Source organism: Oryctolagus cuniculus, chromosome X (assembly GCF_964237555.1).
Source record: "Oryctolagus cuniculus chromosome X, mOryCun1.1, whole genome shotgun sequence".
Lineage (NCBI taxonomy): Eukaryota > Metazoa > Chordata > Mammalia > Lagomorpha > Leporidae > Oryctolagus > Oryctolagus cuniculus.
Genome location: NC_091453.1, coordinates 85308640 through 85327268, shown reverse-complemented (window position 1 = coordinate 85327268; position 18629 = coordinate 85308640). Strand labels below are relative to the sequence as shown.

General features: G+C 47.8%; 2 protein-coding genes across 5 annotated transcripts in view; one reads left to right on the top strand and one right to left on the bottom strand.

The window, feature by feature from the left end:
- LOC100358819 (NACHT, LRR and PYD domains-containing protein 12) overlaps positions 1-18629 on the top strand; it is a 74434-nt gene that overhangs the window by 43526 nt on the left and 12279 nt on the right. For all 4 annotated transcript variants that reach the window (XM_017349976.3, XM_070067446.1, XM_070067445.1 and 1 more), the window contains exons 3-5: positions 261-305; positions 5841-7500; positions 9814-9903. In XM_017349976.3, coding sequence (XP_017205465.2) covers positions 261-305; positions 5841-7500; positions 9814-9903 — 1795 coding nt within the window. The remainder of the gene's footprint in view (positions 1-260; positions 306-5840; positions 7501-9813; positions 9904-18629) is intronic.
- Positions 12998-14694, bottom strand: TEX13B (testis expressed 13B). The gene is made up of 2 exons (XM_051827234.2): positions 14591-14694; positions 12998-14385 (listed from the first exon to the last, which is right to left on the bottom strand). The coding sequence occupies exon 2, from the start codon at positions 14345-14347 to the stop codon at positions 13082-13084; it is 1266 nt and encodes a 421-aa protein (XP_051683194.2). The 5' UTR covers positions 14348-14385; positions 14591-14694; the 3' UTR covers positions 12998-13081.

The window sequence follows — 18629 nt, the reverse complement described above, 5'->3', positions numbered from 1 at the left end:
TATAAATTAAAATGGTCACACCCTAGATATAGATGTAAGAAACATTCATAAGGTTTATTTTATGTTGGAGGTTAACTACAAAATGTCTTTGTGGGTAAATTAGAAAAGATGTGAGGAGCCTTAGTTTCTGTGTTGTATTTGTGTTTGAGGAACAGCATGAGTGGCTGTAACAGTATAGGTAAATTCCTGTTTATTCCATGTTTTGAGATAAAGATTTACTTGTACTTCTCCTCCTAACCCCAGCTGTTTTTCTCCCACAGCTACTTCAAGTTCACTGGCTTTATTGTCATGGAAGGAGTTTACAGGTAGATGTCTTTTCCGTATTACCCTCTTTTTCTATTTTGAGTGTAGTGTCTCCTGGGAACTCAGCTGTTCATCTCCACTCATCTCCCATTCCCCCTCCTTATTCTTTTATGAGGATAAAAAAATAAGGATGTTTGAATAACAAACTATCCTAACAACATTTATGTCATATAGACTATACTTGAACAGGTACTGAAATACTCAGAGGATCACTGGTGGTGGAGGTCAAGAGCCCACTGTAGCAACCCCCCCCCCTTTTTAAATTTATATAAGGTGAACCAACTTCATGTATTTCACATATACAGATTTAAGAGCATAGTGATACTTCCCACCCTACCTTCCCTCCCTCCTCCTTCCTTTCTTATTCTTTCTTTAATTTTTATGATGACATACTTTCAGTTTATTTTATAATCATAAGCTTAACCCTCCACTAAGTAAAGAATTCAACAAATAGTAAGGAGAAACAAAACACTGTTCCTCAAATAGTAGAGACAAGGGGCCATAAACAATAATCAAATTGCAAAATGTCGATTTCACTCATATTACGTTTTTTTATTAGTTACCAGAGATCAGGGGAGACATATGATATTTGCCTTTTTGGGACTGGCTTATTTCACTAAGTATAATAGTTTCCACTTGCATCCTTTTTGTTGCAAAAAGACAGGACTTGGTTTTTTGTTTTTGTTTTTGTTTTTGTTTTCCACTGAGTTGTATTCCATAGTATATATACACATTTTTTTTATTCAGTCATCGGTTGATTGGCATCTAGATTGATTCCATATCTCAGTTATTGTGAATTGAAATGCAGTAAACATGGGGATACAGATAACTCTTTCATATGCTGATTTCATTTTGTTTGCATACGTTCCCAGGAGTGGGATAGCTGGATCATATGTTAGATCTATTTCCAGATTTCTGAGGATTCTCTATCCGATGTAGCAACTTTTATAGTTACAAAAAATAAGTCCTTTCCTGGTATTATCTAGGTTAGGACCAACAAACTATGGCATTTTGGCCAAATAAAGCCAGTTGGCCTGTTTTTTTTTTTAATTAATTAATTAATTTATTTTTTGCCAAGCAGAGTTAAGACAGTGAGAGAGAGAGAGACAGAGAGTTATAGATAGACAGTGAGAGAGAGACAGAGAGAAAGGTCTTCCCTCTGTTGGTTCACTCCCTCAATGGCCGCCACGGCTGGTGCTGTGCTGATCCGAAGCCAAGAGCCGGGTACTTCCTCCCGGTCTCCCACGCGGGTGCAGAGACCCTAGCACATGGGCCATCCTCTGCTGCCCTCCTGGGCCACAGCAAAGAACTGTACTGGAAGAGGAGCAGCCGGGACTAGAACCGGCACCCTTATGGGATGCCGGTGCTTCAGGCCAGGGCGTTAACCCACTGAGCCACAGCGCCGGCCCCTTGTTATGTTTTTTTTTTTTTTAAAGATTTATTTATTTATTTATTTGAAAGGCAGAGTTACAGAGAGTGAAGGAGAGACAGAGATCTTCCATCTGTTGGTTCATTCTCCAAATGGCCACATTGCTTGGGGTTGGAGCAGGCTGAAGCCAGGAGCCTGGAATACCCTTCAGCTCTCCCATGTGGATGGCAGGGGCCTAAGTACTTGAGCCATCTTCTGCTGCACTTCCAGGTCTATTTGCAGGGATCTGGATCAGAAGTGGAGCAGCAAGACTTGAACTGGCAGTCATATGGGATGCTGGTGTTGTAGGTAGCAACTTAACCCACTGTGCCATGATGTCAGCCCCAGTTGTCTACTTTATTTATCTTTTAAGATTTATTTTATTTATTTGAAAGACAGAGTTACAGAGAGAGGTAGAAACATAGAGAGAGGTCTTCCATCCACTGGTTCACTCCCCAGATGGTTGCAAAGCCAGGAGCCAGGAGCTTCTTCCAGGTCTCCCATGCAGGTGCAGGGGCCCAAGGACTTGGGCCATCTTCTGCTTTCCCAGGCCATAGCAGAGAACTGATTCGGAAGAGGAGCAGCCGGGACTAGAACTGGCGCCCATATGGGATGTCGGCACTTCAGGCCAGGGCTTTAACCCACTGCAACCACAGCACCAGCAGTTGTCTGTTTTAATAAATGAAATTTTACTGCAACAGAGCTATTCAGTTATATATTGTCTAAGGTTACTTTAATGCTAATATGGCAGAGACCCCCCCCCCCAATCCTAAACTGTTTATGAATTTGTGAAGCTTTATAGAAAATGTCTGTAAACCATATCTGGATCAGCATTCTCCTAACTCAGTTCTACAGACCACTGTTTTCCAGGAGTTAGTAACTTTACTGCTAGAAAAGGATTCTGTAGTCATTTAAGACAAGAAAATCTTGGAATCTACAAGGTTATATCATTGCTTTTTTTTTTCTTTATTTTACTGCAGGAGAGTAAAGAAGCCTTTCACATACTAATATAAGAGCCCTTCATATTCTAATATGCAATGAGAACCTCTCTGCCATAGTGTATCCCCTTCAACTTGTTTGACCAAAGAACACTTTTTTTTTTTCCACAGCTTTCTTTTTTGTGTCTTGTATAGATTTGGGAAATGCTGCCTTAGACATTCACTTAACAGAAATTTGAGCTTGATGACTGACTCCTTGGGTTATTTTTTTTCCTAGTTGGAGAAGGTGAAAAGCTACCTAGTACAGTATTTAAGAACATAGACCTCACACTACCGGAATCTAAATTAAGGCTCTTCCACTTACTAGCACTGGGCAAGTTCCCTGGTGCTATTAGCAGGATTGTCTGCTTAATTTGTAAGGTGAGATACAAAATGAAAAGTCAAGATCCCTTCTTCTTCAAATATTAGGAATTTCAAGTCAGCAGTAGCAGAACATTAATTGAAGCTTGGGTCCTTCTGAGCACAGGGGCCTATGTGACTACACAGATAGTACAGTCATAAAGGTGGCCCTGGCTGTAAGTTTCAGTTTCCTCAACTATCAAATATTGATAATACCTGCTTTAAGGGATTACTGTGAGAATTACATCAGAAGCGTGCATAGGGGCTGTGGCATAGTAGGTAAAGCCACCACCTGCAGTGCCTGCATCCTGTATGGGTGCCGGCTTGAGTCCTGGCTGCTCCACTTCCAATCCAGCTCTCTGCTGTGGCCTGGGAAAGTAGTAGAAGATGGCCCAAGTCCTTGGGACCCTGCACCATGTGGGAGACCCAGAAGAAGCTCCTGGCTCCTGGCTTCAGATTGGCGTAGCTCTGGCCATTGCAGCCATCTGGGGAGTAAACCAGCAGATGGAAGGATGGAAGACCTCTCTCTCTCTCTCTCTCTCTGCCTCTGCCTCTGCCTCTACCTCTCTGTAACTCTGCCTCTCAAGCAAATAAGTCAATCTTTAAAAAAAAGTATGCATAAAGGGTACAGTATCTCACTCAGAATAGGCAGGCAGTAATAAATGAATTGTTTTTAATTCAAAAGCATTTCAGCTGTACTCAATAAATAGTTGTTCAGTGTCTACTATATGTGGGATACCATGTTAGGTATTCAGGGTACTTTGGTGAATTAACAGGCCCCTGTCTTCATGTAGGATTTTTTTAAAAGAATTATTTTATTTATTTAAAAGAGTTACAGAGAGAGATAGAGACAGAGAGAGAGAGGTCTTCCATCCACTGGTACACTCCCCAGATGGCTGCAATGGCCAGAGCTGCGCCGATCCGAAGCCAGGAGCCAGGAGCTTCTTCCGGGTCTTCCACGTGGGTGCAGGGGCCCAAGGACTTGGGCCATCTTCTACTGCTTTCCCAGGCCATACCAGAGAGCTGGATCGGAAGAGGAGCAGCTGGGACTCGAACTGGCGCCCATATGGGATGCCGGTGCTTCAGGCCAGGGCTTTAACCCACTGCGATACAGCGCCGGCTTCATGTAGACTTAGGAAAGACAGACAATGAAAAAGTTAACAGACAAGACAGTTGTAAATTGTGATAAGTGCTGTAACAGGGGAAATGGGTTGCTGGGAAGGGGGAGAGTGGAGAAGGTCTGCTTTAAATTGGGTGGTCAGGCACATACTGCTTTAGGAAGTAATGGTTAAGTTGTGATCAGAAGGTGAAAAGGAGCTCTCCATTAGAAGAAATGGAAGGAAACTGCTGCAAGTAGAGACTAGCTCTAGTGCAAAGGCCCTGAGGTAGGAGAGAAGATAGCATTTTTGAGAAACTTAATTGTTGCCGTGGATTCGTTTCTGGGAGGAGGAGCGTGGTGGGGGCAAGAGGCGCGGAGTCACCACACAGACCCCGGGAGTCAGGTGAAAGCAGGCCTGAGGCAAGCAGCCTGCAGACTCATTTATTTCAGTTGCTACAACAGCTTATATAGCCAAGGCAGCCTATCTAGTCAAGGGGTGGTCTATGCCCTAACCAATCACACCCTGTTGCCAGGCAGTTTCTGAAGCCATCCAATCACAGCCTATTGCCAGGCAGACTCTGCTGTCATGTGGTTTCTGAAACCATCCAATCACAGCCTGTTGCCAGGAAGACTGTTGCCAGCAGCCATCTTGGCATGGCCTTCTCATTCCACCACACTAAATCAGTGTGGCTTTATTTAGGGAGTCTCCAAATGACATAGCTGAGACTGGGGAAGGGATGTGGATAGGACCTAGATCACGCAACGCCTTGTAGGATGAGGTAGTAGTTTTGTTTTGTTTTTTGTCTAAGTCTCTTTTTTAAAAATTTACTTATTTATTTGAAAGTCAGTTACACAGAGAAGGGGCAGAGAGGCAGAGAGAGAGAGAGAGAGGTCTTCCCTACACTGGTTCACTCCCCAGATGGCCACAACGGCTGGAGCTGCACTGATCCAAAGCTGGGAGCCAGGAACTTTTTCCGGGTTTCCTACGTGGTGCACGGGCCCAAGGACTTGGGCCATCTTGCATTGCTTTCCTAGGCCATAGCAGAGAGCTAGATCAGAAGTGGAGTAGCCGAGACTGGAACTGGCACCCATATGGGATGCCGGCACTATAGGCGGCGGCTTTACCCACTGTGCCACAGTGCCAGCCCCAGCAATTTTGGATTTCATATCAAGAACAATGAAAAGCTCTTGAAGCATTTTGGACAGGCTAGTGACTGATCTAATTGATGTTTGTAGAAGATGACTGGCTACAGTGTGGAGGGGAGACAAAGGACAAGAGTAGACAAGTAGGAGGCTATCTCAGCAGTCCAGGAAAGAGTTGATAATGCCTTGGATTTGGGTAGCATTTGAGGGCATAATGATAAATGGATTTGAGGCTTATTTTGGAAGTATAAGTGATAGACCTTGTTGATTGATTAAATGTAGAGGATTGAAGGGAAAAAAAAAATGATGAATGATAATTCCTAACATTTTTCTGAGCAACTGGATGGTACTATTACCTGATTTGAGATGCCTGGGAAAAGTTCTTTTGTGGGAAGAAGAGGTGGAGAAGTCAAGGTTTAGATATATAAAGTTTGGGGAGCTGCTGAGACATCCAGGTAGGACTGGTGGTCGTCGTGGTATTACCTAGAGTTGTTGTTTGTATGGTTGTTTATGATTTGGTGATTACTGTCTCTTGGTGTTGCCTCATCAGATTACCGAGAAGCATTCCAAAAACATCTCAAACAAAAATACCAAAAAATAGGAGTCGATAAATGCTATTACCACGGCAAGCATATACGGCCACGACTGCTTCTTGTCAAAGAACACGGTATATCAGAAAAGACACCCTGTGGAATTCCTCAACAAGATCATTTCATTGAGTTGGAACATGTCTTTGGTCCAAATGAAGAGAGCTGCAGCTCATCCCGAACGGTGGTGCTTCAGGGATGTGCTGGGATTGGGAAAACAGCTGTGGTGCACAAGTTCATGTTTGACTGGGCAGCAGGCATGGTTACTCCAGACAGGTTTGACTACCTTATCTATGTCAACTGCAGAGAAATAAGCCGTACTGCTAACCTTAGTGCTGCTGACCTGATCACTAACAGTTTTCAAGACTTGAAAGGACCGATACTGGATACTGTTCTCCTCTATCCAGAAAAGCTTTTATTCATTCTTGATGGATTTCCTGAGCTGCAGTACCCCGTGAGTGACCAAGAAGAGGATCTTAGTGTTAACCCCCAGGAGAGAAAGCCAGTCGAGAGCCTCTTATGCAGTTTTGTGAGTAAGAAACTTTTCCCTGAATCCTCCCTTCTGATAACTGCCCGGCCCACAGCCATGAAGAAGCTGCACTCTCTGTTAAAGCAACCCATCCAGGCGGAAATCCTGTGGTTTACAGATACTGAAAAGAGAGCATACTTCTTGAGTCGCTTTTCAGGTGCTAACGCCGCAATGAAAGTCTTTTATACCCTGCGAGAAAATGAAGGCCTTGACATTATGTCTTCTCTCCCCATCGTCTCCTGGATGATATGCAGTGTCCTGCAGTCGCAGGGAGAGGGTGACAGGACTCTTCTGAAGTCACTTCAGACCATGTCGGATGTGTATCTCTTCTACTTCTCCAAGTGCCTCAAAACCCTCACAGGAGTCTCGGTGTGGAAAGGACAAAGTTGCCTCTGGGGCCTTTGCTCTCTGGCTGCAGAGGGACTGCAGAAGCATCAGGTTCTGTTTGCGGCAAGTGACCTCAGGAGACACGGGATAGGAGTGTATGACGCCAACTGCGCTTTTCTCAGTCACTTTTTGAAAAAAGCCGAAGGAGGCGTCAATGTGTACACTTTCCTGCACTTCAGTTTCCAGGAGTTCTTGACTGCTGTATTCTATGCCCTGAAGAATGACAGCAGCTGGATGTTTTTTGATCAAGTAGGGAAGACGTGGCAAGAAATCTTCCAGCAGTACGGAAAAGGGTTTTCATCACTACTGATACGATTCTTATTCGGCCTCCTACACAGAGGAAAAGGACACACTGTGGAAACTACTTTCGGAAGGAAAGTCTCTCCAGGGCTTCGAGAGGAGCTACTGAAGTGGACGGAGAGAGAAATACAGGATAAATCCTCGAGGTTACAGATTGAGCCTGTGGACTTGTTTCACTGTTTATATGAAATTCAGGAAGAAGAATATACAAAGAAGATAATTGATGACTTACAGTCAATTATACTGCTTCAGCCTACCTATACAAAGATGGACATGTTGGCTATGTCGTTTTGTGTAAAAAGCAGTCACAGTCACCTGTCAGTGTCTCTGAAGTGTCAGCACATACTTGGGTTTCAGGAGGAAGAACAAGCCTCAGCATTGACACCACCAGCCTTAACACTGAATCAGTGAGTATGTTCCTGTCTTTCCTCTCATTTTTGACCTTCACCACTTGTTTGTTTGGTATACTGAGGGATATTATTTCTAACATTGTCTGTACATAAAGCAGTCATGCCAGCTTTGCATGTTTTATATCAGTTGATACACTAAGGATTTGTCAGTGATCTGCCATGTGCTAATCACTGACTGACTCGGGTGAACACTAAGGGAAGGCCAACCTTGGTGAAGAACTTACTATGTGTAAGACATTGTACTAGCCGCCATAGTTGTGTGTCTGTGTGATAGTGTTTTCACTATGCTTTGTAATTACAGTGTTAGGAACACGGAAGGTCATCAAGATTATCATTGAGGACTCTGCTGTTTTTGTGAACCTAATATTGGATTGGTTATCATTCTCCTCTATATATACTTCATCACTAAGACCACAAAGAACTTCAGATTATGGAAGGATAGCTATATTCCGGTGTATCTAGCTATAAAGCCACTTGTAGACTCTGCATACTATGCAATACAGTTCTACCAACTTACTGAGTAGAGCAGCAAAAAAAAAAAAAAAAAAGGGCTATAATACTTGTGTTATCCAGAAAATACAGTGAGTCTGTTCTCAATATTTGGGTGAAAATGGGCAGTATCTCTTCCTCAGTTGCAGGGCCGGCAGAGTGGTAGGAGACCTTAAGAAGGAGAGGAAAGTAAGTAGAAGGCTCTACTCGAGGAGTGAGTTCACTCAGGTCTCATCTCTTACAATTGTATTTCCTCTGTGGGCAATAGCATGGAGGTGGAGGTGGACACGATCATGAATGCTTGAGGGAAGTGAGGAGGAGGAGGTAGATAGGATGTGTCTATGTGTCTGTGTTTAGAACTAGAAGGGGAAGGAGCAGGAGCAGTAAAATGCATTCAGATTTGTGAGGGAACTTGGCTACAAGGTTTTGACTGATGTCAGCTTCCTTCCGGCTGTTACCATAAAGTTAAAAAAGAAAAATGGACTAACACATTTGAGAGATTTAAAACACTTAACAGAAACAAAAAGAGGCTTCTAGTTTATTCTGGGTTTCCAGAAAAATCAATCTTAGATGGAATACCCACCTCCAGCCCTTATTGCCTTTATCAGAGTGCTTAAACTCTTTAAGATTTTTATTATTGCGTATTTATTTATCTTAAAGGCAGAGTTAGAGGGAGAGAGAGAGAAAAAGAAAAAGAGAAAGTATATTAATTTTCCATCTGCTGGTTTACTCCCCAAGTTCTACAACAACCAGGGCCAGGCCAGGAACCTGGAACTCCATCCAGGTCTTCCACATGGGTAGCAGGGCCCCAAGTACTTGGGCCATCTTTTGCTGCTTCCCAAGGCGCATCAGCAGGGAGCTAGATTGGAAGCTGAGCAGCTTGGGACTCGAACCAGTGCTCAGATGGGATGTTGGTATCACAGTCAGTGGATTACTCCACTGTGCCACAGAGCCAGCCCTGGGCTTAAACTCTCATAAAAAATTTATGGAGATCCTGGCTCCTGCCTGACCAAGCCCTGACAGTTTTGGCCATTTGGATAGTAAACCAAGCAGAGAGACAGAGAGAGGGCGATAGAGAGCACAGTGTTCCATCTGCCTGGTTTACTGAATGGCCAAAGTCAGAACTGGGTCAAGCAAGGCTTCTTCCTGGTCTCCCACATGGGTGCAGGGGCCCAAGCACTTGGGCCACCTTCTGCTGTTTTTCCAGGCTCATTAGCAGGGAGCTGGATTGGAAGTGGAGCAGCCAGGACTTGAACTGGTGTCCATATGGGATGATGGCATTTCAGGCAGCAGCTTAACCTGCTGGGCCACAAAGCTGGCCCCTAAATAAGAAATCTTTAAAAAAAAATTAAGCCTAAATATTCCTTTGCCAAATACATTGGCTAGGTGAGAGTTAACTCTTGAAGTTTCCTGGTTTTGAATTATTGTTAATTTCTCTATTAGTAGCGACAACCAAGAATCTGTTTTATTGTAATGGCAGCTTGGGTAAGTCACTTGATTTCTTAGAGCATCTACATAATGGTGATGACAATACCTGTCATTTGATTAGGGGTCACATAATGTGTGTGTTGTCAAGTGCCTACCTCAGTGCCTGGCACAGCATAGCACAGCTTTGGAGTCAGAACTCCATTCTCTACCTACTTCTGTGACCTTAAACAAATTCCTTAACTTTTTGTTTCTTCATTTCCTTATGTGCAAAATGGGATAATACCTCCTAATATTTTTAGAAGGGGCAAAATAGAACTAGCAAGTTAATAGCAACCAAAATCTATTTTCTGCTTAAGATTCAGTTGAAATTGTTGTTTTTCTTATCTCTTTTAGGTCCTTTCAGCTGTACAACGTACCAGTGTCTCGGCTGCATTTGCTCTGCCAAGCACTGCAGAATCCATACTGCAAAATCAAAGACCTGAAGTGAGTTGAACTCTGCTTTAAACTTAGGTATTTTCAGGTAGAGACTGTGTTGCTGGAAATGACACTCTTAGGTGACTGAACCTGAAAATAAAGTGTAACTAGTGCTCAGCTTCTCCATAGTGGAGCAGCAAATGACAAGCTAAGCTAGGAACCTGTGGTGGAAGGTGGGCACCAGGCCAATCCCTGCCCACCCTTCCCCCTTCTCCCGTTTGTGTGCACTGTCTCTGCTGCCGTGAGTGTGTACTGGTGTCCCGCCTTGACCCGTGCCCCTTCCTTTTCCTCACACTCCCACTGGCCTTCCTCTGTCTTCCTTCAGGTTGAGCCCTATCTTGTTCCCTGCAGCTTGATGATCCTCTTCTCCAACACCCTCACCCCACCCCAGTAGTTATTCCCCAAAGTGCCCAAAGATGTCCCCGGCCCAGCCCTGGCCAGCCCTGCCCCCTCCGAGGTGCTCTGCCAGTATCATGAACATAGAAGCCTCTGGCACACACATCAGTGTCTGCTCTTTTTTCCTGCCCCAGAGGAAGACATGGTCTTTCTAAACCTACCCAAACCAATAAATTCACTTCCATTTTTGTATTTTTCTGAATATTTATTTTCACAACACAGTTTATAAGGAAATCAAAGCCTGGGTACCCCAGACCTCACCCTGCTTCCCACTGCATCACATCCCCTGACCCTGAGGCCCCACCCTAGGCAATACCTTGTTTGCTCAATATTTTCCAGAGCTTTGCCAGTGCTTACTCAAAACATAAGCTTATAGCATAGATACAACAAATATACACAAACAGAACTTTTTTTGGGGGGGAGGTATCTAAGGAAGAACATGACCATTATCAAATGGCTTCTTTCATTTGACAATGCAGTGGCCATGCCTCCAATACAGTATGCAAGATCTACATCATTCTTTCATAGCTCTCACACATTCAGGCTTCCTTCAGCCTTCTCCCTCCTCGTGGCTGAGGTTTCTCTCATATTCAAAAGAACCACCATTCAACGTACTCAATGTACTCCACTCCACTCCTTCCTTTCCCAGCTCAGGGTCCTGGGAGAGGAGCCTGCCCTCACTGGTTCCACTTTCTTGCTTCCCACTCACACTTTAGTTCGTGCAGGTGGGCTTCTGCACCTGCCACTCTGCTGGACCTGCCAGACACCAGACCTGGTGGCTACTTCTCAGATCTTACCTCACAGGACCCCTCCACCTTTGTAACCTCCTTCCTTCTCTTTTCATTCCACCTTGTTCTGTTTGCTCCTAGGTATGCCATTGTCTCCGTGGTTCCAATCTGGGGGTGATTTTGTTCTCTAGGCTACATGTGGCGAAATCTGGAGATATTTCTGGTTGTCACAACCTGGGGGTGGGTGCTGTTGACATCTAGGGAGTAGAGGCTATGGATTCTGCTAAACATCCTGTAATACACTAGACAGTTCCCTGCAAGAATTATCCAGCTCCTAGGAAACCCTGGCCTAGAGAAGTAGGAACAAGGTCAAAGACAGTTATCACCTGTTCAGGCCAGGAATCTAGCCTCCAACTCTTAACAGTGATTATCCACACCTTCACCAACTGAAGACAACCCAGTCACTTTGAGTTGCTGCAGATGTCCCCGGGACACAACTTCTCAGGCTCTAGGCCCACAATCCCTAGTTGATGTCTGGGACTCCTCTATTCATGTCTCAGTCTGGTCAGGTGAAACTTCTCCCCATACACCCACCTGAGGGCTGAAACCCAAGTTCAGCCCCCCCTGAATGTAGTCTGTGGTCATCAGAGGGCAGAGGAAGACCATCTTCCCACCTGCCCCCTTACTCCACCCACTGCCATCATCCCCAACCTGTCCCTCTGTCTGGAAGCTGATTTCCCACTGGGATATGCCACTGTTCTACTTCATGTTTCTGAAGTCAGTGAGAGCTTCGCAGCCAAATTCCCACCCACCAGCCCCATACATTTGTCATAGTGGTGGTTTGGGGCGAGAATCCCTCAGAATGGCACTGTGCATTGGTCAGTGGTGTAGATCAGCAAACCCCCCAGGCATAATCGGCTGCTGACTCGCCTCCTTAGCAGTGGCATGGTTCCCTGTTCCGATCTGACTGTCCGTGGCTTTGCCTGATGGGGACTTGGGAGGATTCTCCTGTCATGGGGCTGTACAGTCACAGCAGTCCTCGCCTGCAGTCAGTGCTGAAATCCTCTGTATGCAGCCCTGACAGAGTCCCTTAGGAGTGGCAGATCTCTGCTGTGTTGATTTGAGTAAAAGTATAAACCCAGGGCTAACCCCACGCTGGTTTTGCTTCTTGTAATACAATTCCCTCAGAACATGAATGAGCTTCCCATTCAGTTCATACTTGGGGACTCTCGGGATCCAGGAAACCCCATAGCTTGCCACACACACCTGGATGCACTGCCCCAGCCAGGCGCAACATTTTCTTTGATGGTTATTTGCAGCTGCTCTCCTGGTGCCAGTTTCTGATTTGTAAATAATCTGGTTGCCCAGAACAGGAGCTCACTCAAGTTAGCATAAAGAGAAGTGAATCTGCAAAATGGATTTTTATGTAACACAATTGTAGAAAAGTGATTGCTTTCCCTGCCACTCTCCTCATCTCTGGGGTCACAGAATCAACTAATTCCTCTTGTGCCTGTCTGCTTTCTGGAACAGGAATCCTACAAAAGACACCTGCCTCTGTATAGTCCCCCATTCTGCAGCCTCACACCCAGCACCAGGCCTCAGCTGTGGCCTTGACAGCTGTGACCCTGCCCCCAACTCCAAGTGACCCACTGCCTCGTTGTCTAAAACCACCCTGGCTGTGAAAAACAGCTCTATGTCCAGATTTCCTAGCCTGAGCATGCTCTTTGGCTCAGATAGGTCAAATGTCCACTCCTGTTCCAACCAGGTAAGGCCTAGGCCTAGGTTGAGGGAGAGGGCGATATGTGATACACATGGCAGGCCAGGGCCACCAGACACTAGGGTACGGGGGCAAACACACACTCACACACACACAGAAACTGCAACAGAGCTAACATTCCAGAACACAAAAGGGGGTCATTAAGACACGGCTCTTCCCCAGCTACCTATACTCCACCCACCTCCCTTCCATTCCTTCCCTGTCCCCTCTCCACCTCTCCCGGCTCCCTCTGAAAAATCGATCTCCCATTGGGGTATGCTGCTGCTTCTATTTCACATTTCTGAATTCAAGGGCTTTGGAGCCAGATTCCCCTCCCACAGCGGAAGCACATTTCCCTCCGTGAGAAGTTGACAGCATTACACCAGGGGCAGTCCCAGTCCCCCGGCCTGCGGAACACTGGGGGTCTTCTCTGCTGCTGGGCTTCGGAGTCTTTCTCGTCTCTCTGAGGTTCTGGAGGGTCTACTCCCTGAGCCCCCGTGGCAGACCACAGGCCGATATCAGAGGCTGACCAGTGGGGGAACGTCTGAGGTGCAGCAGGTGCTGGGACCCTGGCTGTAGCTAGGGGTGGTGTGGATGGGGCTGGGAAGGGGGGCGCGTAGGGGTATGAGAACGAGGCAGGGAGCTGGACAGGAAGAAGTGCCTGTGAGGCTGTGGGCCCTGCATTTAGGGTCCCAGAGAAATAAAACATGGCTTTCTCCACTGACCTGAGGTCTCCCTCCCTCTGCTTGCCGGACTTGTCATGTTTCCGCCCCACAGCTCCAAGAAGCCTCGGGAGGCCTCCACTTCGCTTCTGGGTGGCCTCCAAGGGGACAATCTCTACTTCCCTCTTCTTTCGTCCTCTTCTGCTAGTGCCAGTGGCAGCCGCCGCCTCCTCCTGCCCACCCAATACTCCTGTTGCAGCCCGTCTGGCCTTGGCCAGGACTGGTCTCTCTGTAACCCACTCACAGCGGCTGTTCAGCTCCTGGAGAAGAGTGGCTGGAACTGAGGTCGGGTCTGGGGGAAGCAGGCTCAGGGAAGGGTGAGGTGGGGCTCCTGCTGCAGAGGAGGCTCTTGTTGGGAGACGGGGCTCCTGCTGGGAGTTGAGCAGTCTTACCGCCTGCAGGAGCTTCCAGCTCAGCATGTCCCGTTCTTTCTGCAACTCTGCCACTTTGGCGTGGGCCAGCTGCAGTCGGAATGCTGCCTCCTTGCGCTCCATCTCGTGCTGTGCCCTGAGCTCCTTCATTTCTGAGGCCAAAGCCTGTGCAGCCGACTTATGCAGTTTGGCGAAGTCATGCAGCCACCGCACCCTGCGCCCCTGTAACTGTCCCTGCCTTCGGGATAAGCGCACCCCAAGGGCCAGGCTGCCCCAAGCGCAGGCTTCCTTGGCTTCCTTGGACACCTCGCTGTCCTCTAAGACGACCTGGAGCTTGTTTTCCACCTCCTCCCAGGACAGGGGCATATTATCGCAGTAGAACTTGGAGCCTTTCTGGTGCATGTCCATTTTCTGATTGATGAAGTCTATCACCTTTCTATGCCTGAACCCACTACAGGGGTCCTCTGGTTTCAAGGCCATGGTGACTGATGATCTCAGCGACTTCGGCTTCGCTGGCTCTGTGGAGTGGGATGCTGGTTGTCTCTTTCCTGCTCCCTTACCCACCCCAACCCCTCCAGACTCCTCCCTCCTTGCCCTTCTGCCCTCTCCGTTCCCTAGTCCTGTTTCTCCACCTCCCCCCACCCCCGGCAACCCCGCAATATGGTGACCCTCCCCCCCCAATCAGCTTATCCCGCCCTAGACACTTCCACTTCCAGGCCTCACCTTTCCTGCCAGGGACCCAAGGAGGTGCAGGCTGATGACGCCGCCTACCAGGCCCAAAGAGAGTGAAGTCTTTCTCTTAGCGCTCCGGGGTGGGAAAGGGAGCCTAGGAACCAGCACACGAGTCCTTTATTCTAGGACTGTTCCAACTTCCAGAGACGGCGAGGGTGGGAGGAGGGATGCAGGAGGAAGGCCCCTCCCCTTCCCCCAGGACCTAAAGGAACCTGCTACAAGGCTGAAAGCCCTTGAAGATGGAAAGAAACCAACCGTGGTCAGAAAAAAACACAGAACCAATAAAATAAAACAACTTGCAATCAAGTAAAAACTGTTCCACCACCCTACCATAATGGTTTGTTCCACGCCAGGGGACCAGCTCCTAGGTTTGGAATGTTCTAGAATGAGAAATGGTGCCTTGCCTTCCGCAGCTCCCCGCCTTCAAGAAGAGGGTGGGGCCAGGGAACTGTCCCCTCACTGGCAAGATTGAACATTGGAGTCACCCTCAATAGCTTCTTCATGAGTCCTAGCCATTTCAGCCCCTCCCGAGGTGTCTTGAATCTGTCCACCCCTAATGGTTAGTCCTAGTCCAGCTTCCCTCATTTCCTCCCTCTACCACTGCAGAGCTCTGACATCAGGGTGGTCTCCTGCCTTACCCTGTGGTCAGAGGAGTCTGATAGTGCTTCTCAGATCCTTCAACGACTTTTTCAGGCCCGCAGGATAAACCAGACAGATCTGAGATTGAGTCCTATTTTGCCACTTTTTTTAATAAAAAATATTTTATTTATTTATTTGAGAGGTAGCGCTACAGACAGTGAGAGCGAGACGGAGAGAGAAAGGTCTTCCACCCGCTCGTTCACTCCCCAAATGGCTGCAATGGCTGGAGCTGCGCCGATCCGAGGCCAGGAGCCAAGAGAATCTTCTGGGTTTCCCACAAGGGTGCAGGAGCCCAAGGACTTGCGCCAATCCAAAGCCAAGAGCCAGGAGCTTCTTCTGGGTCTCCCATGTGGGTACAGGGGCACAAGCACTTGGGCCATCCTTTGCTTACCCAGGCCACAGCAGAGAGCTGGATTGGAAGAGGAGCAGCTGGGATATGAACCGGCGCCCATATGGGATGCTGGCGCCGCAGGCGGAGGATTAACCTACTGCGCCACAGCGCCAGCCCTGGCCACTTCTTGTGTATGTAATTATACATCGTGTTTATAACTGAATCACAGTTTCTATCTATGAGCCTGAGATGAGGACTGTAAAGTTGAAGTGATATTTTCTAGGACTCCCATTTTTAGAAAATGTACAAATCATATATATGATGGGTCTTCAAAAAGTTCATGGGACATGCATGTTATGAAAAACATATACATAGATTCTAAACTTTTTTACACCATAATAAACATCTTTTAATTCCATTTTCCACAAACTTTTGGAAGCCCCTTTGTATATATACTTATATGTTTGCATATATTTTTGTAATCTTAGAGAATGAGATGGGAGAAGATGTACACCATGCTCTTTTTATTTATTTATTTACATAAGAGGTGGAGTTAGAGATGAGGGTCTTCTGTCTGCTGTTTCACTCCCCCAGTGGCTGCAATGGCTGGAGCTGGGCCAATCTAAAGCCAGGAACCAGGAGCTTTTTCTAGGTCTCTAATGCAGGTGCAGGTGCCCAAGGACTTGGACCATCTTCCACTACTTTCCCAGGCCATATCAGAAAGCTGGATCAGAAGTAGAGGAGCTGAGAATTGAACTGGCAGCTCTATGGGATGCCAGCACTACAGATGGAGGCTCAACGTACTGTGCCACAGCACCAACTAAATACACCATACTCTTAACATTAGTTATCTGTGGGACATGTGATAGTTGACAGATTAGGAAAGTGTTTTTTAACTTTTTAAAATGCATATGTTTCAGGACTGGTGCTGTGGTGTTAGTGGGCTAAGCCTCCATCTGCAGCACCAGCATCCCATATGGGTGCTGATTTGAGTCCCAGCTGCTCCACTTCTGATCCAGCTTCCTGCTAATGGTCTGGGAAAGTAGTAGAGGATAGCCCATGTGCTTGGTTCCCTGCACCCGTGTGGGAAACCCGGAAGAAGCTCCTGGCTCCTGGCATCGGATGGGCCCAGCTCCGGTTGTTGTGGCCATTTGGGGAGTGACTCAGCGGACGGAAAACGTTTCTGTCTCTCCCTCTCCCTTTCTGTAACTACCTCTCAAATAAATAAAATAGGTCTTTAAAAAAATACATATGTTTCAGATTTCATTTGTTACAAAGAACATGTAACTACCTGTGCAAACACGCATTAAAAATTCTCTACAGTTGCATACTAACGAATTAATAGTGGTTATTTTTGGATAGGAATATGTTACTTCTTTTCAAAAGTTTATTATTGGGTGGGTGTAGTGCTGTAGTGGGTTAAGCCACCACCTGCAATGCTGACATCCCATATGGACACTGGTTTAAGTCCTGGCTGTTCCACTTCCAATGCAGTTTCCTACTGATGTGTCTGGGAATGCAGAAGATGGTCCAGGTGCTTGGGTCCAGGTGCCACCCAGATGAGATACCCAGATGAAGCTCCTGGCTTCTGCCTGGCCCAGCCCTGGCCATTGCAGCCATTTGGGAGTGAACCAGTAGATGGAAGATCTGTTTCTCTCCCCACCCCACCCCTCCACTGCCCATAACTCTGTCTTTCAAAGAAATAAAATAAATCTTTTTACCAAAGTTTATTGTTTGGAACATTATGGCATAATGGGTAAAGCTGCCACCTGCGATGCTGGCATCAAATACGGCCACCAGTTCGTAATCTGGCTGCTCCACTTCCCATCCAGCTCCCTGCTAATGACCTGGGAAAGTAGTGGAAAATGGCCCAAATGCTAGAGTCCCTGCCACCCACATGGGAGACTTGGAAGCAACTCCTGGTTCCTGGCTTCGGCCTGGTCCAGCCCAGACTCTTACGGTCATCTAGGGAGTGAACCAGTGGATGGAAGATCTCTCTCTCTCTCCCTCTCTCTCTCTCTTCCCCCCTCCCTCCCTCCCCCCTCTCCTTTCCTCTCTCTCCCTCTCTCCCTCTCTCCCTCTCTCTCCCTCTCTCTCCCTCTCTCTCCCTCTCCCTCTCTCCCTCTCCCTCCCTCTCTCTCCCCCTCTCTCCCTCTCTCTCCCTCTCTCTCCCTCTCTCTCCCTCTCTCTCCCTCTCTCTCCCCCTCTCTCCCTCTCTCTCCCTCTCTCTCCCTCTCTCTCCCTCTCTCTCCCCCTCTCTCCCTCTCTCTCCCTCTCTCTCCCTCTCTCTCCCTCTCTCTCCCTCTCTCTCCCCCTCTCTCCCTCTCTCTCCCTCTCTCTCCCTCTCTCCCCCTCTCTCCCTCTCTCCCTCTCTCCCTCTCTCCCTCTCTCCCTCTCTCCCTCTCCCTCTCTCCCTCCCTCTCTCTCCCTCTCTCTCCCTCTCTCCCCCTCTCTCCCTCTCTCTCCCTCTCTCCCCCTCTCTCCCTCTCTCCCTCTCTCCCTCTCCCTCCCTCTCTCTCCCTCTCTCTCCCTCTCTCCCTCTCTCTCCCTCTCTCTCCCTCTCTCCCCCTCTCTCCCTCTCTCTCCCTCTCTCCCCCTCTCTCCCTCTCTCCCTCTCCCTCCCTCTCCCTCCCTCTCTCCCTCTCTCTCCCTCTCTCTCCCTCTCTCCCCCTCTCTCCCTCTCTCTCCCTCTCTCCCCCTCTCTCCCTCTCTCCCTCTCCCTCCCTCTCCCTCCCTCTCTCTCCCTCTCTCCCCCTCTCTCCCTCTCTCCCCCTCTCTCCCCCTCCCTCCCCCTCTCTCCCTCTCTCTCCCTCTCTCTCCCTCTCTCTCCCTCTCTCCCTCTCTCTCCCTCTCTCCCTCTCTCCCTCTCCCTCCCTCTCCCTCCCTCTCTCTCCCTCTCTCTCCCTCTCTCCCCCTCTCTCCCTCTCTCCCTCTCTCCCTCTCTCCCTCTCCCTCTCCCTCCCTCTCCCTCCCTCTCTCTCCCTCTCTCCCCCCTCTCCCCCTCTCTCACTCTCCCCCCTCTCTCTCCCTCTCTCTCCCTCTCCCCCTTTCTCTCTGTAA

What these genes read in the sequence shown, in the direction of transcription:
- TEX13B (XM_051827234.2), bottom strand. Translation starts at nt 14,347, where the DNA reads ATGGCCTTGAAACCAGAGGACCCCTGTAGTGGGTTCAGGCATAGAAAG.